General features: G+C 46.2%; 1 protein-coding gene across 1 annotated transcript; it reads left to right on the top strand.

Moving 5' to 3' along the window:
* Positions 1–2,729: 2,729 nt before the first annotated feature.
* NOB1 (NIN1 (RPN12) binding protein 1 homolog) lies at positions 2,730–15,083 on the top strand. The gene is made up of 9 exons (XM_073659263.1): positions 2,730–2,903; positions 2,974–3,106; positions 4,455–4,588; positions 4,968–5,039; positions 5,939–6,082; positions 10,389–10,622; positions 10,712–10,809; positions 10,949–11,093; positions 14,491–15,083. Exons 1-9 carry the CDS (start codon positions 2,835–2,837, stop codon positions 14,758–14,760), a joined length of 1,299 nt encoding a protein of 432 aa, XP_073515364.1. The 5' UTR covers positions 2,730–2,834; the 3' UTR covers positions 14,761–15,083.
* Positions 15,084–24,153: the final 9,070 nt, after the last annotated feature.

The raw sequence follows: 24,153 nt of genomic DNA, 5'->3' as shown, positions 1-24,153 counted from the left end.
AGCCCCTAGCCAACAGTTCCGCGTCGCCATCTTGTGTGGGGCGGAAGTTTCGGTTCTGCCTTAATTATAGTCCCCTCCACTGCTCTGTTAGTGTATGGAGTGGATAGCACTAAGTTATGGCTGTCTGCACTTTGCTTTTATTATAGAAAAGCCCTATAAGTTGTACCAAAATATCTATTAAGCTTTTCTTGTTATTAGAAAAGCTGGGTGTCCACCAGTTATCACCGAGCCAGTCAGGCTTATAGGATAGTTACTAATGGGTGAAAAGCAGCTTTGGCTTGCGCATGGTAAAAGCGTGGCTGCGACGCTATCAGCCATGTGCATGAAATGTGAACAATCCTCCAGCTGTGGAACGTGTCTGCACGTCACGTGAAATTCACCTCAGACGTGGATTTAAAAAACTTGTAATCAGCAATTCATCAATTGCCATTGCAGATGTTTACTTCAAATTTAACGTTTTCTAAATATGGAGGGTAAATCTGCAAAAACAATCAACTTCTGAGTAAAAATTGCAGGACGGGTGGGGGATATGCAAGAAGCTGCAGCTTATACTGTTCTGTCTGAGCGGGCTTCTGCCTCTCCATCACCACCGAGCCCAGTGATTGGCTACAGCGGTCTCACTCACTGTAGTTTTGACGTTACTGATGCATCCTGTCAACAAACACCGAAGCAGCATGGTACCAACAATAATTATTTATAGGGTTATTCCCAATATAGTCCTATATTCCATAGGAGAATAAACAACGTACTGATGGGTGGGATTCCAAGAACAGGAGTTTGGAACATGGCCTTGTCTCGAATGGCGTGGAGGTGCACATGCTCGGCCTCAGCTCCTTTCATTGACCATGGGTCTACTGGAAATATATGAGTACACTGCTCTGCTCAGCTCCATTTAATATGGGGGTCTGCAGGGCCCAGTCACTAGGTTCCAGAGTCACGTTCTCGAGTTTGCTGGGGGTTCGACCACTAAACGATAACTATCTTCAGAATTAGCTTTTATTTGTTGTTTATAATAAGGGTGTAGTAAGATCCAAGTGTTTTGGGAGCATTCTGGTTCCTGCTTCAGGGCATTATTGTGTTTTTATTGTCCTGGATAAGAGTCTAGTTACATTTTCATATATTTTTCCAACAGAGCCATGCCATGAATCACCTAGCTTTTCTTCCACTATTTGCTTCCATATGTGTTTAGGTTTATTTATTAAAAATGATATATGTTAAAAAAAATATGGCATGTTCTCTCGAGAGCCATATAAAGATACAGGGAGAGGATACAGAGCACAACACAGTTACACGGCAGTTTCACTTTTAGGGCGAAGACAGACCGTATTACTCATGCGAGGATCTCATCGCAATTCTCGGACTGGCCGTCGACTCTCCTGACCTGAGTGTGACGGCATGAGGTTGTTCCAAACATCTTGGAGAACTAACCCCAGATCTTCTGTGTATGAGGCTTGTGCAAATCCTTCTGTCTCTTCATGTGATCCCAGACAGACTGGATGATGTGAGATCAGGGCTCTGTGGGGGCTGGATCATCACTTCTAGGACTCGTTGTTCTTCTTTATGCTGAAGATCGTTCTTCATGACATTGGCTGAATGTTTGGGGTTGTTCTCTCCGTCTGCAGAATAAATTTGGTGACAATCAAACGTCTCCCTGATGGTATTGCATGATGGATATGTAACTGCCTGTATTTCCTGCCTGTATCGCAAATTCATATCCTTTAGGTGGACTAAAAAATAACGTTAAAATTAATAAAATAAATATTATTAATAATTTATAAAATATATATATATATATATTAAAAAGTAAATCACCCACTTTCCCAACTAAAAAATAAAAGAAATCATTTAAAAAAACAACCACAAAACATTTGGTATCAACGTGTTGGTAAAAGTGTATAAATTAATTAGTAGATATAAAGAAAAAAAAATTAAAAACCCTAGTTGCCATTTTTTGGGGGCTCTACATCTCCCCGATAAAAAAAAATCAATGGAAAGCAATGAATATGTTATATATACCCCAAAATAGTATCATTGAAAAATAACAACTCACCAAAAAAAAATGAGCTCCATTGATGGAAAAAGTTACCGGTTTTACAAAATGGCGACACAAACCAAAAACTTTTTTTTTTGTTAAAGTTGTGACGTTTTTTTAACCACTCAAATATAAAAAAAAATTACAAATTTGATATCACCCTACCGTCCAGAAGAATCTTGTCAACAGGTAATTTATACCATATGAACGCTGTAAAAAGGAAGCCCCCAGCCCCCCCCCCCTTAAAAAAAATGTAGGGACTGTGTGAGTTTTTTTTTCACCATTTCACCTCCCTTTGAATTTTGTTCACATTCATTTTAAATTATATGGTAAAATGAATGTTGTTATTCAAAACTACAACTCTTCTTGCATCTGTTTTGTCAGAAAATATAAAACAAATCATAGATCTTAAAAGAAGGGGAGTAAAAAAAAAACACCGAAATCTCAAAAAGGCCTATGAATAATCATTAATAACAATATTAGTTATTAGTATTATTATCACTACTAACATTATCATCATTATTATTACTACTGTTATTATTATAATTGTTATTTGTATTATAATCAATCTTAATATGTATTATTGTATGTATTATTGTGTGAAATATTAATAGAAACAATAATAAAACCGATGATGATGATGACAATAATAATAATTAATAATAATAAAAAACTAAAATCCTATTACAGCCTGCAGTACTTTCTCGCGGCCAGCAGATGGCGACAACACTGCAGTCCGATATGCACCATTAGAACGCTTCTCGCCCTCTGATTGGCTGGGCAGCAGGGTCACCGTACAAACATGGCGGCCTCCAGGGTGCTGCACGTTGTGGCGGATTCCGGTGCTTTTCTGAGGAATGCTGCTTTACAGGTGAGCGGATCGGACACCGGAGAGGCAATACCGGGTCTGTATGCCGTGATTAACCTTTTCGTGTCTGCAGGAGATCGGGGCGCACATCTACACTGTGCGGGACGTGGTGACCGAGATCAGGGACAAGCCGACCCGGAGGCGCCTGGCTGTGCTGCCCTACGAGCTGCTGTTCAGAGAGCCCACACCGGAGAGCATCCAGCTGGGTAAGGAGAACCCCGGGGTACCACAAGTCCCAGGAGTGGACAATGCGTGGCTGTAATTATATCTATACACACCAATCGGTTACTTCCAAGCCTGTGTGGAGCAATGCTGAACTACTAGTCCCATCATGCACTGGTCGTGTGTGTGTGTGTGTGTGTGTGTGTGTGTGTGTGTGTGTGTGTGTGTGCGTGTGTGCGTGTGTGTGTGTGTGTGTGTGTGTGTGTGTGTGTGTGTGCGTGTGTGTGCGCGCTGATGCTGGGTGTTGTAGTCCTTGCACTAGACACAAGATGGCCCCTGTGCAGTCCATAGCTCCTCATGCCTCTGTCTGGAGGTGGGTTTGGACCCCTGTTACCTGTCGGGACCCCTGGTTGCACCTATGTTGTGTCTGCCCCTGTGCAGCACTATGTGACCAGGAGACGCTCATAGGCGGCACAGTGCCTGCTTGGGTCATGGAGGGCTATCGATTGAGAGAAAACTAAAATGTTCTCCATCTTACGAAAAGATGGGTTTTTAGTTTGATAGTTTACTCCTAGACCAGGAGCCCGCGCTTGAAGCTGACCAGATCGCTCGATCTGTCGGCCCGCGCTCCTCCTGGCCTATAGAGGCGCTTGATTGACTTGCTTTTTTTTTTTTTTCTATTTAAACTTAATAGCAATGTGTACCCGAATGGTCAGGATGAGAAAAACAAGGATTCTTTCTATCAGAAACACCACCGCCCCTGACCTTGTGTTGTCTTTTTATTCTCCATTGAAGTGAATGGAGTTTGGCTGCAATACCACACACAACACATGGTCAGAGGTGGCGATGTTTCTGAAAGAAAGCAGGCATGTTTTCTAATCCTGGACAACCCCTTTAAGTGGTCTATACTCTTTAGGTATCGCCTGGCTGAAAACTTTTTAATCTAAAGAGAGGGAATTAATCCAGTGCCTGGCACCTCTGGCAGCAGGTTGTTGTCGCCTTTAATAACAAAAGGATCAGACATGTTGACATTTAACATGCCCAACCATTCTCTCCCTCCACATCTGTCTGAGGGGAGTCATGACTCATCAAGATGTATGTGGTCATTTGTTATATTAAAGGGGTTGGGGACTTTTCTTTATTTCTTAAATGTATTTTGGTTTAAAAACCATTTTTGCAATTGGGTTTCATTAAAAAAATGTTGCACTGTTTTCCCTTTATAGTCTCTGTATTGCACTGTCTATTGCTGGCTGTAGAATGAGTGAACTGAGAATCCTTCAGTCAGCTCGCAATACTAGGGGACCTGTTTTGGGAATGTGTCGTAATGTGAACATTGTATGTACGGTATTTATAATGGGGATCATTCATAAGATATTTGCCTTTCTTCCTCAGTGACTAATTTCTCTAAGAAGACCGGAGATTATGTCAGCCTCTCGGCCACTGACATCAAGGTCCTCGCTCTCGCCTACCAGCTTGAGGTTGAACATGTTGGCGCAGAGCATATTAAAAAAGAGCCAACACAGAAGGTGGGTAATCGTCTGCCTCCAAATTTCCAGAGACCCCATTTATGTAGGGCCCCGCTTGCACAGGTAGGGTTGGTATTTACCAGGACTGATAGATTATAGCTGGCTGACAGTTTTATTTCGGATACATCTGAATTGTTAAACTTTGTCCACATGGGAGTTTGAGGTTTCGCAAAACGCTAGTTCTTTGTGCAATTTTTGGAGAAGTTTTGCGTTTTCTGTTATTTGCAGCTTAGTTGTGAGCTAATTACATCAGGAGAGAAAGTTATCGAAGACGTTACATGCACTTTGATTTTTCTCACCAGGAGCTTTATTTCTTTCTTCTTCCTTTTTTTTTTTTTTTTTTTTTCACAATTTTTAATTAAGATCTTTGTATTTTTAGGCCTCTGTCAGCACCACAGCGAAACACCCAGAGGCTCCTGTCGATGTTGCTGGTTTCCATTTTCCCTCCAAGGTAATTTTTTATTTTGTTGCTTACATTTTTTACAGTAGAATGGACAAGATTATCTAGGAAGCAAATCCTTCTCTTGTGCATTAATTCATACTCTAGGATCCCCACTGACTTCTAGATGAAGGGGCTTTGTCAGTATTGGTGGACTTAACTGTGTTTTTTTCTCAAAAGAATGAAATTAGCCAGCAACAGGCTCAACAAATTAGACTGAAGGAAGAGTCAGACGTCCATATAACTTGGATGAGGATAGCAACGTAATACTCGGACTGGTCGGCGGTTCTCCTGACCTGAGTGTGGCGACTGCATAGAAATACATGCTGTCACGCCCAGGTCTGCCAGTCTGAGCATTGCGTTGCGATTCTTGTCAGAGTTATATGGCCAGCTGGCTCTAATGTGTACAGGGACGCTTGACTTTGCCCCAACGCATTTGGGGGAAGAGAAGGATCCGGTGTGACCAATTTCACACTGCCAAGGACCTTTTGTTCTAGGTGAGATAAGCTGCCGCCAGAGGAGTATGGCCGCGGCTTTCTCACAAAAAACACAGTAGCTTTCAGTAGAAGGAGCCCTCCTGTGTATGGAGAAGTTGGGGGAAGATAACTGTCGCCCAAACCAAAGTTTGGCCGACGGCTATCTAAAGTGTATGCTTTTCTTGAAGGAAATTGGCCAACTATGGTTTGAGACCAAAGCCACTTAGTCTTGGTGATTGATAGGGTCGAGCCTCCTGGCCTCTCTCTCTCGCTCATATAAGAAGCTAGAAATTTCTTCCAAATTGGCAAATATCCTGTAATTTTACTCTGTGACATAGCGCCCCTATGTGTATTATAGGATCGTCACCCCCTCTTGTATGAGCTGCTGTTGTCAGATCTTCGATGATCCAGTAATATTACGTCCTCCATCTCTAGTCCGTAGGTAATAAAGACGACTCGCTAAAGACGCAGATGACCGAGAAGACTGAAGACGGCGCAGAGGAAAACGAAGAGTATAATTCCTTTTTCTTCTGGAGGAGCCCCCTGCCGAACATCGAGGACGATCTGCTGGAGTTAATGGTATGTGTGGGGTGGATGTATCCAAAAAAAATAAATCTTAAAATTGATCTTATGTCACATGTATTAAAATGGAACAACAAACAATATATCCACAATGGGTAAATATTCTGAGGTCACCAAGCGACACTATTATACCCTATAGTATTTTATCTAAATATATCTGCTTAGCCGCAGAGGTTGGCACCCTAAGGATCAAGGGTAAGTGACGCCCGCGCTCATCGGTGGCTGTCCCTATATAGCCCTGATCAAACAGGATGTTAGTTTTTTTAATGATACATATATAAATAAAGATTATTATTATAAGCGCCAATATATTCTGCAGCGCTTTATAATTCAGAGGTTCATATACAACAGTCATAAGGCTGCGTGCCCACTATGCATTTTTCAAGCTTTTTTGCTGCAAAATTTCCGCAGCGAAAACACTTGGTAATACGTGCCCCATGGTCCCCAATGATAATCCACATGTGCTGTGCACATGCTGCGAAAATTTCCGCTGCGGATTATCATTGCGGAAAAATATGCAGCCTGTCCATTAATTTTGCGGACGCAGCTTAATTGCCGCCATTAACTTGCATTGAAACGCATAGTATCCGCATGTGCACATGTGGATATGTGGATATTAAGCGATTCAATGCGCGGATGGTACCCGGGCCTGGAGAAGAGGAGACTCTCCTCCAGACTCGGGTACCATAGAACATGTTAAAAAAAGAATTTGAAATAAAGATTAGATTTACCTTCTGATGGCCCGCAGTCTTTTCTCCGCTGCGTCCGGTCTGTTGTACGGCTCGCGGTGGTGTGAAAGGACCTGCCATGACGTCATTTAGTCAGTCATGTGACAGGTCACGCGACCGCCAACGTCAGCGGTCGCGTGACCTGTCACATGACTGACTAAATGACATCATGGCAGGTCCTTTCACACCACCGCGAGCCGTACAACAGACTGGACACAGCAGAGAAAAGACCACGGGCCATCCGAAGGTAAATATCATCTTTATTTTTTTACCATTTTTATTCTTTTTTTAACTATTAACTTGGTCACACTATATAAATCCATGCCGGTTACATGGATTTATATAGTGTGACCAAGTTGTCAAGCTCTTTTCCAAGTGATGCTAAAATCGCTTGGAAAAGCGCTTGATAACCCGCATGCGGAAATGCATGCAAAAAACTCTTGACAAATACTTCTACCTGGAAGGAAAAACGCATGTAAAATCTGCATGCGTTTTTCCTGCCAGGGAGATGCAGAAAAAAAATGTGCAGCATTTCTGCATCGTGGGCAATTAGCCTAAGTAACAAAGTTAAAGATAATACAATAATTAAAGCAAAAATAATGACGACCCTGCTCATAAGAGCTTATGTGGCGCCCCTGAGGGTTCGGTCGCCACAGAGGTATTGCATCTCACCCAGAGATGTGGTACCTCACTCTCAGGTAAGGAAGGAGTATGGCTCAGGACCCTAACACTACATTCACTACACCACATTTCCGGGGGACAGGATGACAATGCTCCTACGGGAGAGCACAGCTGTCCCTGATCCCTGGCTGGAGTGGGGAGGAACCACCTAGAGAGGGGGAACTAGGTAGTGGATGGGTGGAGGACGTAGATCCTGGGAGCACTGGAGTAGGAGGTATAAAAGGTAGAAACCATTTTGGTTCAGCAGACGGACAGTAGTGGAAGTGACAGGAGCAGGGGCTCTGCATGAGCTCTGCTCCACAGGCAGGCCTAGTTTAGAGGCCTGAGCCTGAAAGGAGAAGAGAGGAAAGAGGAGCAGGAAGGCTCCAGGACAGGAACTGAAGGGACCCTAGGGGTACGGGCCGTGCAGCTGCCATCCGTACACCCGCCGCTGCCAGGAGGTAGGGGGGTCAGGCCAGAAGAAGGGAACCGGATCCCTCAACCAGCAGAGACTGCAGGGCTCAACTGGGAACCGGAGGCTGCAGCACTTCAAGTACAGCAAGCCGTCCACACCACCCATCAGGAAGGTAGCCACATAGGGCCAGGGGACGGAACACACGTCGCCCGCCAAGGCCCGAGGACACTGGACAGAGGTGCCGTTAGGTGTGAGGTACAAGGAGAGTGGCCAGAGAGGACACACTGAAGAGGGTCCTGCTAAATGCTCCAGAGATACCTGAGGGTTGACCGAGCCCCTTACTGCGTGAGCACAGGACGCCGTGGACTCTTACACTGGCCCTGTAACTGGTACTGCCTAACTGTGAGTAAAAGATATGGGACTGCATTATCTGGACTCTGTGATTCTTCTTACACCGCGACACCCTGCAACATCACCCCCATCATCCACACACGCTGCCCTGAAGCTATACTCTTCCTGTGGGGAGTTACACTACCTTGCTGCGCATATCATCAGCTTGAGTGGACTGCTCCGCAGCGGCGGTTCCTAATAACCGCATTCCACAGGTGGCGTGGTCGGACTATATAACCTATACACATAGACTACCACTGGTTTGACTGCCCTGGGTCACGGACCAGGTCGCCGCCACGGTGACTACAACCCCCAGCATCTAGAAGGCCCGGCTCCGGGTATCCCCACGGGGGTGCGTCACTTACAATCTACAATGAGGTGGGGGTGACACAAAGGACAGGGGCTTATTTACAATGATGGTCCAGCCATCTTGAGGGGATGAGGGATAGATAAAGGCTGCATGAGCTAGTCACCAGCCAATATTTGTAGTGTTTTGGGTGTGGTGGAGTCTGATGGAGAATTGTGTTCAGAGAAATAGTGAATGGGTTACATATAAAGGGACTTCGATTAGTGAACGTGATAGGCCTCCCTAAACAGAAGTGTTTTTACGGAGCGCCTAAAACTGTGTAAGTTGTGATTGTTCCTTTCTTGGGGAAGAGCATTCCAGATAATAGGTGCAGCTCGGCAGAAGCCTTGGTGCCGGGAGTGGGAGGTACGGATTAGTGCGGATGTTAGTCGAAAGTCGCTTGCGGAGCGTAGAGAACGGGTAGGCCGATAGACTGAAATAAGGGAGGAGATGTAGGGGGGTGCCGCACTGTGGAGAGCTTTATCGGTGAGAACAAGCAACTTAAATTGGATCCTGTAATTCATGGGCAGCCAGTGCAATGACTGGCACAGAGCGGAAGAGTCTTGAGTAACCATTAGCTGGATAGATGACCCTGGCTGCAGCATTAAGGATGGACTGGAGAGGGGAAAGTCGAGGAGGGGGGGGGGGCAATTAATAAAGAGTTAAAGTACTCCAGACGGGAGTGGATGAGAGCAACAGTTAAGGTTTGTGTTGTTTCCCTGGTGAGCAAGGGGCGGATTCTAGAGATGTTCTTTAGGTGCAAGCGACAAGAGCGGGCAAGAGATTGTATGTGGAGGGTGAAGGAAAGATGGTGTCAAACATAACACCCAGACAGCAAGCTTGCTGGCTCGGTGTTATTGTTGTGCCACACATGGAGAGGGAGATGTCAGATTTAAAGAGGTGAGTCGACGGCGGGAGCAGAAGAAGTTCAGGTTTGGAAAGGTTGAGTTTCAGATAGAGAGCGGACATGATGTTGGAAACTGCGGACAGACAGTCACTGGTGTTCTGTAGTACAGCGGAGGTGAGTTCAGAGATTAAGTGTATAGTTGTGTGTCATCAGCATAAAGATGGTACTGAAAGCCATTTTCTGCTGGTCTGTCCAATTGGGGCCGTGAAGATAGAGAAGAGGGCCAAGTACGGAACCCTGAGCGATCTAATAGAGAGAGGAAGAGAGGAGGGCCAAGGTCTGACCCCTGAGGGACCCCAATAGCGAAAGGAAGAGAAGTGGAGCCAGCGAACGATACACTGAAGGAGTGGTCAGAAAAATAAGAGGAGAAGCTTGAGAGAGCAGTGTCCTTTATGCAGATTGACTTAGATGACCTTGACTTGTATACCATATTTTGTGTATATCTGGGGTGGCTTATAAGGCACTCTGTTTGCCATCCCCATATTTCCCGAGTCCACAGTGCAGTGTTTTCTTACCTTTTTGTCTGTTTTATCATAATAGAGGCAGGCGTCCTCCGCTTGGTATTCCCCCTCCTCCCCAATAATCAGTAACTGTGGACTGTTGGGCTACTTTTATATAAGTTTTGAGTGAATCAGTAGCCCTATATTAAGTGATATAGATGCAATTTTCTACGATGTGAGGGTATACAGCACCATCTGCCTCCATTTATAAGCAAATGTGAACTTGTCTGCAATCCACACATCCCGTATTTGTGCATCGCCATAGAATCATGGCCACAGGTGCAGGACAGGACATTTCTGCGTGGCTTTATACTTACCCGATAAAGGCTAATAATAAACCCATATTTGCCTTTGCAGAATGGCCAGTTGGTGTCTGTGACTACAAGCCCAAACAAAGCTCCTCTGCTTGACGACCTGAACCACGGAGAGGATCAATCTGCCGAGGACGAAGAAGGAGAGGAACAGGATGATGATGATGGGGGAGGCTGGATTACACCCAGTAACATCAAACAAATCCAGCAGGACATGGGCTGCCGGGAGGCTCCAGCTAACGTGGTAGTCGGATGCCTGACCACGGACTTTGCCATGCAGGTATCACAGCAGTGTGGACCAAGTACTCTCCTGACATGCCACCCTGATCCACGACATTGTCCTCACTCTGTTTTTTTTCCTGCCCGCAGAACGTGCTCATACAGATGGGGCTGCATGTGCTCTCCGTGGACGGCATGCTGATCTGCCAGACCAGGAACTACATCCTGCGATGCCACGGCTGCTTCAAGTGAGTGGATGTGACCTTGGTACAGTTGACTATTTTTTTGGGCTTTTGGTAACACTTACGTTATGGCCCATTTGGCTGTAATATCCATTGTCGGTATGCAAGCACCTATCGTCTGATAATCAATATTTTTTTCTTTCAGGACGACCGCAGACATCACCAAGTTGTTCTGTCCCAACTGTGGCAATAAGACTTTGAAGAAGATTGCTGTTTCCGTAAATGAAGATGGCGGTCTCCACATGCATTTCTCCCGGAACCCCAAAGTATTCAACACCCGTGGGATGCGGGTAAGACATGAATGTATTTACCAAAAGGGATAAAGATTATGGGACAAAGGGATCGAGAACAAGGACTCGGGTTCATCATTTGCTCTCTTGTCTTTAACCTGTTTTATGACTTTTTATTGCCAAAATGTTGCATGTTACACTTAAGTGATGCAAAATTTGTACCAAAATATCTAGTATACAAAAAGTCACTCCGGTAGAGATTGAGGCGGGGAACTGGAGTATACTGCAAAATTTTATGACTTTAAAAAGGAGGGGGGGGGGGGACGTGAACTCATATAAAATAGGTGCAAGTTAAGAACAACCCAAAAAATAAACAAGGAAGTGATTACAATAATGAATCGGGGTCTACAGTGGCATGTAAAAGTCTGGGCACCCCTGGTCAAAATTACTATTATTGTGAACAGTTAAGCAAATTGAAGATGAAATGATCTCTAAAAGCCTAAAGTTAAAAATGACACATTTCCTTTGTATTTTAGTCACAAAAAATAAATAAATAATCTTTTACATTTTAAAAATTACAAAAAGGAAAATAGGCCGATGCAAAAATTTGGGCACCCTGCTTGGTTAGTACCTAGTAGCACCCCCTTCTGAAAGTATCACAGCTTGTAAACGCTTTTTGTAGCCAGACAAGAGTCTTTCAATTCTTGTTTGAGGGATTTTCCTCCATTCTTCCTTGGAGAATTCTTCCGGTTCTGTGAGATTCCTAGGTCGTCTTGCATGCGCTGCTATTTTGAGGTCTAGCCACAGATTTTCAAAGATCAGATCAGGGGACTGTGAGGGCCATTGTAAAACCTTCAGCTTGAGCCTTTTAAGATCGTCTATTGTGGATTTTGATGTGTGTTTAGGATCTTTATCCATTTGTAGAAGCCATCCTCTTTTCAACTTCAGCTTTTCTACAGATGGTGCTATGTTTGCTACAAGAACTTTTTGAAATGTCATTGAATCCATTCTTCCCTCTACCCGTGACATGTTCCCGGTGCCATTGGCTGCAACACAACCCCAAAGCATGATTGATCCTCCCCCATGCTTAATGGTTGGCGAGATGTTATTTTCCTGAGATTCTCTGCCCTTTTTGCTTTACGCATACCTTTAGATCAGGGGTCTCAAACACGCAGCCCGTGGGCCTCATGCGGCCCCTGAGGCTGCTTTATGCGGCCCGCAGGCTCTGCAGACCCCTTGACGATCCCGACCCGGTCCAGGAGCTGCCGACGGCAGCGATTTATTTCAGTTGAAATTCCTTGGACGCACATTCATTTGAAAAATATTGCCTCATGGAGACCAGCTCTTCCTGCACAGCAATACCAATGCCAGCCGCCGGCCCATCAGAGGCCAGCAGCTGACATTTGCGTATGATGTTCCTGCCATGGGCAGATGTCAGCTGCTCCTGGACCGGGCTGGGATCGTCTGGGGTCTGCAGTACCTCGTCGGGCCGCATGTGCAGAAAGAACGCCGAGGAAATGGAGGACAGGTGAGAAGAATCTTTTTTTTTTTTTTTTTTTTTTTCCTCTCTCTCTTTTTATGTGTATGTGAAGCATGGCACAATAGGGAACATATCTACAAAATGGGGACATTACTCCAAATGAAGACCAGGATGTGGCAATACTACAAGATGAGGACTAGGATGGGGACTTTACTACGGGAAAGGTACCAGGCTGGGGGGGCATTACTACAAGAAGGGGACCAGGATGGGGGGGTCATTAGTACAAGATGAGGATCAGGATGGGGGAGCATTACTACAAGGTGGGGACCAGGAATGAGCACATTACTACAAAAAAAATCAAAATAAAGCATAAAATATTTTGCCACTAAACAAGTGCACATTTATTATCGCCACATCCATAACGACCCAAACTATATAAAAAAAAATTAAAATAAGCACAGCAAAAATGTTCAAAAGGTGTCACTTTGTCTTGCAAAGAATGCGGCCCCCCAAAATGCAAATTATTTCCATGTGCGGCCATATACCCAGCCGAGTTTGAGACCCCTGCCTTAGATCATTGTGGCCAAAGAGTCCTATTTTCACATCATTGGTCCTCAGGACTCGTTTCCAAAATTCATCAGGCTTGTTTAGATGATTTTTGGAAACTGCTGACACTGAATTTTAATGCGAGGACGCAGGAGAGGTTTTCTTCTGATGACTCTTCCATGAAGGCCATATTTGTGCTGGTGTCTCTGAACAGTAGAACAATGTACCACAACTCCAGAGTCTGCTAAATCTTTCTGAAGGTCTTTTGCAGTCAAGCAGGGGTTCTGATTTGCCTCTCTAGCAATCCTGTGAGCAGCCTTCACTGAAATTTTGCTTTGTCTTCCAGACCTTATCTTGACCTCCACTGTTCCTGTTAACTGCCATTTCTTAATTAAATTTCTAGCCAAGGAACTGGCAACTTTAAAAATGCTTTTCTTATAGCCTTCTCCTCCTTTGTGGCCTCCACCATTTTTAAGAGTGCTAGGCAGCTGCTTAAAAGAACATATGGCTGTTATTTTTTGGCACAGGGTTAGAGTAGGCTGGGTTTTTATAAAGCTGTGAAATGTGCATCACCTGGCCTTTCCTAACGATGATGGTGAACAAACCATAACCCTACCAGGCTATTTAAGGTCTGAAACCTTGGTCAAGTTCTCTGAGCACACAAATCTCCAAGGGTGCCCAAACTTATACATTTGCGCATTTTGTAATTTGTAAAATGTAAAAAATATATATATTTTGCCTAAAATACAAAGCAACTGTGTCATCTTTAACTTTTAAAGATTATTTAATTTTTCAGCTTGCTGCAAAGGATCCTTATTTTATATTGAGATCTGTGCAGTGCATGATGATGGGGAAGCCACAGTATGTTATATTTTATGCATTTATTTCTTTTTTGCAGTTCCACAAGTGACCACCAGGTGGTATTGCCATCCCCTGCCGTGTTCACTATAGACTAGTGCTGCTCTTGATAACTAATGCCATAGGATAGTACAGTGTATCCAACTTATACTAATGCATGACTAAGCTGGCAGGACATGTTATATAGTGATGAGCGAGTATGTTTTGTTAACCCTTTCACCGAGTATACTCGAGCGAGCACCGAGTATTTACAGCTGCTCGGTGATATGTTTGAATCGCTCCCGTGTGCATGATTTGTGATGGTTTGACAGCTTTAATACATGTGAGGAATGTCTGCTTCTTGCACATTCCTCACATGTATTGAAGCTGTCAAACCGTCGCAAATCATGCACACGCGAGTGATTCAAACATATCACCGAGCACGCTGTAAATACTCTGTGCTCGCACGAGTATACTCTGTGAAAGGGTTAGCAAAACATACTCGCTCATCACTAATGTTATACCATAATTCATACTATAAAGTCAAACGGGTCGGCGTCATGTCTTCACTGCTCTTATCCATCTTTTTTTCAGTACTCCTTGCCGGCCCCACAAGGTGGCAAGCACGCCTCCAACCCTCAACTAGTGGGTGACCAGAAATTCCCTCAGCAGCGTCTTTCCAACAAGGCGAGATCCAAAACGGACGTCTTCAACCCGGATTACATCGCCGGAGCGTCGCCGTTCGTAGAAAACGACATTTACAGCCGAGCCGCTAATTTAAACATCAGAGATGGAGGAGTCGGAGCTGGGCGAAGGCGAGTGAACCCCAACGCCCCCCGGAAAAAAGGAGTGAAGAAGAGATGAGTGAGGAGGCGGAAAGAAGCACAGACTGGAGGACACTTATTTATAACGTGCCTTACGTCGGCCATGGCGGGAACATACCGCTCGGCAAGGAAATGCAAACGGACAGAGAAAAAAGTCTCCTTCGGGGTGACGTTCCCTGAAGCCAGGGCGAAAGTTACATGACTTTATGGTGGCATCTACTCTGCTGCCAAACAAACACTTGTGTTCTGCTCTGTTCTCCTTCGGGTTTAAACAAATTTGAAGAATCCTAAATCCTGACGTGTTCTGGTATTAAAGCTGGAAATGCTTCTGTGTGTGTTTGATTAAAAACAATCAAAACTCTCTCTTTTGGGTGATACTGACTACATCCCAGTAATAAAATTTACATGGAACGTTGTGTAATTTAGAAATACTTTGTTTACCTTGAATTTATTTTATATAAAATGATCTGTTCTCCGATCACCTTTGAATTCTGCTTGTGTTAGATGGGAGCAATGTTTTGTGGAAACGGCACACCATTAAAGGGGTTCTCCAGGCTTGTCATATTTATGATCTAGCCTTAGGCTAGGGTCACAAGAAATTATTTTATCTCATCCGAGACAGCCTCACCCCCATGTTCTCCTTACCTTAATCGGCTTGATTATTTCTCTATTTTGTCAGCCTGTGAAAATTGCACGGCATGCCCATATCATCTTAGTTCGGTCCAATGGTTCCCACAGGCTCATTGACTTGCATGGCCGAGTGCGATCTGATGATTGTATCCCACTTGGCGTGCTGCAATTCTTTCCCTCAGACCATCTTGGTCTGTGGGAAAAATTGCACGGCCTGATAGAGTAATATTGGTCCGGGTGCGATCCATTGTTTTGTCAGATTGCACTTGGCCCTAAAGTACGGTCATGGGCACTGAGCCCTTGGGATAGTCATCAATATCAGAACGATGGAGTCCAACTCTGGGCAGTCCCACTGATGAGCTATTTTCTGCAGATCAGATGTGAGCAGTGAATGAAGCCGAGCAGCACAGCCCCATGCTCTGGATATTGCAGATCAGCTCCTATCCACTCCCAAAGGAACAGAGTTGCAGTTCTCGCCATCATCTGCTAATTTAGAGTCCTGTTCCAACTCGGTTCCAGGTGTTGGACCCTACTGTTAGGATATTGCTAAGCTATCCTATGAGCCTGGAATTCACAACCACAGAACTGCAGAAGTGCCCTCCAGACGCCAAGATATCAGCAAACATTTAGCGCCCATAGGGTGCGAATGCATTTTTTTTTTTTTTATATATATATATATATATATATATATATATATATATATATATATATATATATATATATATATATATATATATATAATTTATTTATTTTTTTTTTTTTTTTTTTCAGCTTTTGCATTTCAATAACAGAATTGCACCTGCTAATTTTATTTTTTGCCTTGTTGGGGTTCGATTGCATGTGTGATCTTAGGAGTTGCTGAGAAACTTGCACCATTGTCATTGGTTTTGGAGCTGTCAGCTTTGACAGGGACTGAAATAAGCAGAAGAGATTCCTGCCGAGCCGAGAACTATTCAGCAAATATGGAAAGGGCGGAGGAGGCAAGAGACTGTCGCTGGGAATGAGGCGGCTGAGCGTGCCGGGTCTCCTAACGTGACAGTCACAGTGACTCAGCATAAGGCTGAACCACGGTCGACCTGCTCTACCTGCACCTGTTCTATCATTAACCTTTATCAGATTCTCACGATCTGCGTGTGGATAGCTGAATCACCGTGCATCAGAGAACTGACTGCACCTGCTGAAAGAACAGTCCTCTGTGCACAATAAGCCCCGTTAGAGGGGTCTCTGCTCTGGACGACCTGACTATAAGCTAATCAAAGGATATCCAGCCTGGATCACCTAGTGACTCAAATTCCTGCAGCGCATATGCAAGGCAAATCATGCACTACATCATTAGTGCATCCAGGGTTATACAGGCCTTTGGGTATATGCATATGACTTTCTTTCCAAAGCTGTAGCTTTTTTTTTTTTGTTCAGCCCATACTCTCGTATCAGGGCTACAAACTGGAATATCTTCACCATTTTGGGATTCATATGACTTTCTGATCTTTTATTCCATTTTTTTTGTGCATAAAAAAGCAGTCATTTTTCTATTGCTTCATTGGGGGACACAGGACCATGGGTGTATGCTGCTGTCGCTAGGAGGTTGACACTAGGCAAAAAAAGGAAAATAGCTCCTCCGCAGTATGCACCCGCCTACAGGCACCAAGCTCACCAGTTTAAGCTTAGTGTCTGTAGGAGGTAGACCTGGATCCTACTGATCCAACCCTGTTGTGTTTATTAACCTTTTGTTTTTTCTCTTTCAGATACAGCTCTTCAGGCTAACAGGGAACACTGCGTCCCCTGTTAACCCACAAGCGACCGAGAGAGCAGTGTGGCTACCCCCACATCGCCCACTCTCGGACCCGCTGGGCAGGACTTATCCCCTGTCACCTTAGGGTGTCTCAGGGTGATTTCGGTGGCCAGTCCTAGCCTGTTCCCCACCCCAGCCCCCTCCTCGGAGCTGCCTGGGAGGGAGACGGTGGTCCCTGCGGGTGACCTTCCCCCAGTTTTCTGGGGTTGACACCGTCTCCTGCACTGTCCAGGACCGGTCAGTGCGGGAAGGAGGAAAAGCCAGGATCCCCCCTATCCAGGACGGCATCCTGAGACCATCCTCAGAAGGAGAGAGGAAGAGACGACAGCCGGACCCGCTAAGAGAGGTACTTCCCCTGTCTCTCAGCTGTAGGTCCCAGTTCCCCAGCGTTACCTGCTCCCCCCTCCTCCTCTCACCAAACATGGCGCTTAACAGCGCTTCCCTGGGCCACTTCCTCCTTCTTCTCCCATTATGCGCGGCAGATCTGCCACGCTTTTTTACTCCGTCTGGGGGGCGTGTCTGGTGGGCGGTCCCCCTCCAACGGCTATACGCCCCCTGCTATTTCACCAACCACGACCCACACCCTTTCCTGACCACAGGGGTCCTCCCTCTGTATTATCCCTGGCCTGGCACATATGTCCCTCTCACATGGTCACATACTACGCCTGTACTCTTTGCGTTACTAAGTGGCCCGCAGGTCTCACTACAGCCTTCTGCTCGACCTGCAGACCTCCCGCCATGCTGGCACCCCAGGATCCCCCCGCCGCCCAGGACAAAGGAACTCCCTCCCCTCCGGAGTGGGTTGTTGCTATGTCCCAGTCTGTCTCTGACCTCACCAAGGTTTCTCAATCTCTGGTGCAGGTCTTAGAACGCTTGCCAGAACGCTTGCCTATGTTATCCACGGCCACCAGTGCTCCGAACGTCCCCACAGACGATTCGCAAGCACCCCTGCCCCCTCCTCACAGGGGCAGACTGACGGCACGTTCTCAGAAACGGATTCACACAAGCTCATCCTCCAGCTCTCCAGACTCCAAGATGCTCCCTGTGTCTCAGACCTCTTCCCCGGAGGTCGCCTTGGGATCTAACTCGGCATCGGATTCAGACTCTGGTTCCGACTCAGACCAGTATTCAAGGATCCAGAACATGATTGAAAGCCTTATTACGGCCGTCAATCAGACTCTGCATGTTAGAGAAGACGAGACCCCTTCTCAGGACTACTCAGTTCCGTTCAAAAAAATTAAGCGCCCCGCACGCACTTTTTCTAACCATGCAGAATTTGACAGTGTCTTTCAGAAGCAGTGGGAGCATCCAGAAAAGCGCTTTACAGGAAAGAAACAGTTAAACATCCTATACCCCTTTAACCGTGACCTTGTCAGCAAATGGACGGAGTCCCCATCTGTGGATCCTCCCGTCTCTCGCCTTTCGGCCAAGACTGTACTGTCTCTTCCGGACGGTTACTCCCTTAAGGATACCACGGATAGACAGGTTGAGGCCCTCACTAAGTCAGCCTTTGAGGCTGCGGGCACCTCCCTTTGCCCTTCCTTTGCCTCAACTTGGGTATCAAAAGCGGTGTCCGCATGGGCCAAACAGCTCAGACAGGGCATCCTAGCTTTTCCTAGGAGACACCCCCTTCAGTTCCGGTCTTTCGTCAGTTCGCTCAACCGAACCCCTCCTCTCAACAGGACCGTACTCCAGCACGGCGGGACAGTCGTAAGCCCTCCTTTAGGCCCACACCTAACTGGCGCCCAAAGGGTCGCTCCTCCAAGTCCTCTGGATCACGATCACGATCCAACAGGTGTTCCTCAGCATGACGGGTCACTCCCACCTGGGACCTCTCCCAGGTTGGGCGGCCATCTCCTTCTGTGCCGAGATTCTTGGCTCTTGGCAATAGAGGATGCCTGGATCAAGGAGATTGTTACTTCCGGCTACAAGATCGAGTTCAACTCCAGCCCACGATCGCGTTTTCTCAGGTCCCGCCCCCCTCAACCATCTCTGCTTCCCGGTTTCCTTCGAGCCATCGCCTCCCTTCTGCGCTCAGGAGTCATAGTCCTGGTTCCCTTTCAGGAAAGGTTTTCCGTTTTTTTATTCAAACCTCTTCGTCGTCCCAAAAAAGGACGGCTCACTACGTCCGATTCTGGACCTCAAACAGCTAAACCGACATGTACGCATCCGATAGTTCAGGATGGAGTCCTTCAGGTCGGTAATAGTCTCGATGGAAACCGAGGAATATCAATGTTCAGTGGACATTCAGGATGCGTACCCTCACATCCCAATCTGCGCATCACAAGGCTGGCTGATCAACACAGACAAATCCTCCCTGGTCCCATCCCAACTCTTAACCTTCCTAGGGATGCAGTTCGACATGACTCGTGCCCGGGTCCTCCTTCCGAGGGAAAACATAAACTCTCCACGGCTGGGGATCCACATCCTCTTCGATCCAAGTCCACACTCCCTTCGCCTATGCATGAGTGTCCTGGGAAAAATGGTAGCAGCCATGGAGGCAGTTCCGTTTGCCCAGTTCCATTCCCGGCCCCTTCAACTAGCCCTTCTCTCAGCTTGGGACAAGAATCCGTCATCTCTAGATCGACGCATCAGGTTACCTCGTCAAGTAAGACGGTCGCTAACCTGGTGGTCCAGCCCTTCTCCCTTCAGACCCGGGAGGTCATTCTTTCCGCTTTGCTGGCAGGTGGTCACGACCGATGCCAGTCTCATCGGTTGGGACGCAGTTTTTTTTTTTTTTTCCGCAACACACGGTCCAGGGCCGGTGGAGTCCCCACGAAGTCTTCCTATCCATCAACATTCTGGAGATAAGGGCGATTTACCTGGCGTTGCCTCACTGGCAGAAGATCCTGGCAGGGTTCCCAGTCCGTGTACAATCGGACAATGCCACGACCGTGGCATACATAAACCATCAGGGAGGAACGCGCAGCAAGCCCGTTTTTTAAAAGAGGTGGCAAGAGTGCTACTTTGGGCCGAGAAGACGGTTCCAGCAATCTCAGCATTCCACAGTCCAGGGGTCGACAATTGGGCGGCCGACTTCCTCAGTCGGCAGGGCCTCGCCTCAGGAGAATGGTCTCTCCATCCCGAGGTGTTTCACCAAATCTACGTACGGTGGGGCACGCCGGACGTCGACCTCATGGCGTCCCGGTTAAACCACAAGGTTCCGTCCTTTGTAGCTCGGTTCCGCGATCCGCTAGCAATCGCCCTGAAAGCGCTAGTCATATCATGGTCACAGTTCCAACTGCCCTATCTCTTTCCACCTCTACCTTTGATCCCTCGAGTCATCAAAAAGATCAAGACTGAGGGAGTACCAGTTCTAGTAGCCCCAGATTGGCCCAGATGCATCTAGTACGCAGATCTGGTAAATCTGCTCGTCGACTCCCCCTGGAGACTACCAGACCTTCCGGACCTCCTCTCTCAGGGTCCTATTCTTCATCAGAGTTCTCGTTCTCTGAATTTAATGGTATGGCCGTTGAGACCGCGGTGTTGAAGAGGGCGGCCTTTACTGAGAATGTCATTCAGACCCTAATTAACGCCAGAAAACCCGCTACCTCGCGCATATACCACAGAACTTGGAGAGCCTTTTTTTCGTCTCTGCGAACAGGATCAGCTGGCTCCTATGTCTTTTTCTTTGCCAGTCATTTTGGCTTTTCTTCAGTCTGGCCTAGAGGCGGGACTCTCTTTCAGCACTCTCAAAGGCCAAGTTTCGGCCTTGTCCATTCTATTCCAACGTAACTTAGCTAGCCGTCCTCAGGTTAAGACGTTTCTACAAGGGGTGGCCCACCTGGCGCCACCCTATCGCCCTCCAGTGGAACCATGGGACCTTAATATGGTCCTAAGCGTCCTACAACAGTCTCCGTTTGAACCCATTCAGGACATTCCAGCCTCTTCTTTCCTGGAAGGTGGTTTTTCTGGTGGCTGTTACCTCTATTAGAAGGATTGCAGAACTCGCGGCCCTCTCTTGTCGGTCGCCTTTTCTGGTATTCCATCAAGACAAAGTAGTGCTCAGGCCGGTGCCTTCCTTTTTGCCAAAGGTGGTTTCCGCTTTTCACATTAATGAGGACATTGTTTTGCCTTCCTTTTGCCCGACTCCAGTGCATCCACGGGAGAAGTCCCTGCACAAACTGGACCTGGTCAGAGCTCTACGTGTGTACCTTTCTAGAACGGCCTTCCTTCGGCGCTCGGATGCCCTTTTTGTCATCCCTGAGGGCCATCGCAAGGGTCTTCCTGCTTCCAAGTCAACCATCTCCCGTTGGATACGTTCGACCGTTTTGGAGGCATATCGCATCTCAGACAAACCTCCCCCTCCCGGAGTTAGGGCTCACTCCACCAGGGCGGTGGGGGCTCTTGGGCAGTCCGCCATCAGACTTCAGCCGCAACGTGGTCTTCACTCCACACCTTTTCAAGGTTTTACAAGGTCCACACTTATTCTTCAGCTGATTCCAGGCTTGGACGGAAGGTCCTGCAGGCGGCAGTTGCCGCAGTCTGACCTAGTCTGTGACTATCTTCTGTTCTCCCACCCAGGGGACTGCTTTGGGACGTCCCATGGTCCTGTGTCCCCCAATGAAGCGATAGAGAAGGAGGTTTTTTGGTACTCACCGTAAAATCTTTCTTGGAGCCTTCATTGGGGGACACAGCACCCTCCCTGATTTTGGGCATATGTCCAATTGGCCCTGTTGGGCATCTCATTCAGTTTTCATGGTTGTGCCCCGTTTGGGCATTGCATAGTTGTTTGTTTTATGCTTCTCCTACTGCTTTAGCCACTAACTGGTGAGCTTGTTGCCTGTAGGCGGGTGCATACTGTGGAGGAGCTAATTTCCTTTTTTTGCCTAGTGTCAACCTCCTAGCGACAGCAGCATACACCCATTTTCCTGTGTCCCCCAATGAAGGCTCCAAGAAAGAGATTTTACCGTGAGTACCAAAAATCCCACTTTTGCCACTTTGAATTTTTCTTTATTTCATTTTTTTTTCAATTTTCTTAGGGACTTGATCCCTTGTAAATTATACTGTAGCTTCATACCTGTGCAAGAATGGCAACATGGGATGGCCTGCAACAAGGCCCCTACCGCTGTGCCACTGCCATCAGGACACCACAGTCATGGTGCGAGAGTGGGTTGATGGGGGGATTGGAATGGAAACTCTTCCTCCCCCCACTATCCATTTCCAACCACTTTAATACCATTGTCATGGCTGACCGCAGAATCTAAGGGGGTTTAACTGCAAGTTTGTCAATTAGGTTCGGGTGCCGACTGTATAACACAGCTGCTAACTCCACTCCATACATGAAGTGCGCACATTTCCCCGTACATGTTCTGCTTGCTGTGAATGGGGATGCAGGAATGCCTTCATAATGAAAATCACATTTCAATTTCTAATATTTGATAAGTTGATGAATGGAGTCTTCATTTATTCCCCAGCCTATCTGCTGCTCTATGTTGCAATCAGGTTCGGTTACTTTGTGGCGCGGTGCCAGCTTGGCACACACCCTCAGATGCTTCTTTCCGTTACTTAGTTATTCATGCAGAGCCGCTACGTTAGTGAGCTGTAAATTATTAAGCAACTTCCCATAGAAGTGTAAGGAGAGCGCCACACATGGGTGTAAGATGGCAGAGTCCTGTTCTGGAGATGCATGCCACCTCTGGGACCGGCACCTTTATGGCATATTCTATTGAGAGAGGATTCTCCATTTGTGGGAATGATGCATTTACTGACATGTAAGTGACGGTGACAAGATCCTCTTGAAATAATAAAATTGTGCCCAAGGGGTTGATTGAATTTATTTACATTTGAAATCCACTGAAAAATGTTTTTGTCAAAATACTAATATACTTTGAACTTTGTAAGCTTTAGCGATAATGGAATTTCACTTCTCGTTGCATGGGTCCGTGACAAAGAAAGGGGGCTGGCTCAGTCCATTAGCTAAGCCAGACCCTTTTTTATTGCAGCTGATAGAAACCAAAAAGTGGGCTGGCTCAGTTCATTAGCTAAGCCAGGCCCTTTTTTTATTGCAGCTGATAGATACAGAGAAGGGGGCTGGCTCAGTTCATTAGTTATCAGCTGCAATAAAAAAAGGTTCTGGCTTAGATACAGAAAATGGGGCTGGCTCAGTTCATTAGCTATAAGTTGCAATAAAAAAGGGTTTGGCTTAGCTAATGAACTGAGCCTGCCCCTTTCTCTGTATTTAAGCCAGACCCTTTTTAATTGCAGCTGCTAGAGAAGGGGGCTGACTCAGTTCATTATCTAAGCCCGACTCCTTTTTATTGCAACTGATAGAGAAGTGGGCTGGCCCAGTTCGTTAGCTAAGCTAGACCCTTTTTTTATCGCAGCTGATAGATCCAGAGAAAGGGGCTGACCGTCTGGCTCATTTCATTAGTTAAGCCAGATGCTTTTTTTTATTTCAGCTGATGCAAAGACAGACGAGGGCTGGCTATCCGTATTAGTTCAATAGCTAAGCTAGCACCTTTCTATTGCATCTGATTTAGAGACCGGGAAGGGGGCTGGCTTAGCTTAGAATCTGAACCAACCCTTGCATACACGGCACTGACACAAAGAGGGGAATAAACCTCCTGCCACTGGAGTTGACAACAGAAGCCCCACTTCTGGGACCACATGAGGGGAATGAAATTATAGATTGCCCAAAGTATTTTTGCAAGTTTCATTAATTTATAGTTAAAAACCTCTTAGGGATTTTTTTTCTGTTTAGTGGAAAATCTCTTTAATCTTACTGTCTAAAGTTATATAAAGTTTTGAAAGGTTTAGGTAAACCTTCTGTGGATATTTTGCTTATTTTACTAATTCTCGTTCATCTCTGCTATTCCCCGTGCACCTAATAGTGATATATTTTTCCATTAATAGGTATTTTTCAATATTTACACCATGAGGAATCTGCTGGGTTCTGGGCTGGGGTCTATTCTGTTGCTGTAGCAGAGGCGGGAGGCAGATTGTTTTCATACAGTATATTCCATAGTCTGTTATTTACCCTTGTCACGGTGACAGCTCCTCCGGCAGAGC

This window comes from Phyllobates terribilis, unplaced genomic scaffold (assembly GCF_046119375.1).
Source record: "Phyllobates terribilis strain yellow unplaced genomic scaffold, ASM4611937v1 Scaffold_13__5_contigs__length_258822181, whole genome shotgun sequence".
Taxonomy (NCBI): Eukaryota; Metazoa; Chordata; class Amphibia; order Anura; family Dendrobatidae; genus Phyllobates; species Phyllobates terribilis.
Note: the sequence above shows the minus strand (reverse complement) of the source record. Positions and strands in the feature narration are given on the sequence as shown.

Excerpts from the sequence above, each read along its gene's own strand:
- NOB1 (XM_073659263.1), top strand. The coding sequence starts at position 2,835 with ATGGCGGCCTCCAGGGTGCTGCACGTTGTGGCGGATTCCGGTGCTTTT. Across the intron at positions 6,083-10,388 it reads ACGATCTGCTGGAGTTAATG|AATGGCCAGTTGGTGTCTGT; the intron begins GTATGTGTGGGG and ends TTGCCTTTGCAG. Across the intron at positions 10,623-10,711 it reads CCACGGACTTTGCCATGCAG|AACGTGCTCATACAGATGGG; the intron begins GTATCACAGCAG and ends TCCTGCCCGCAG.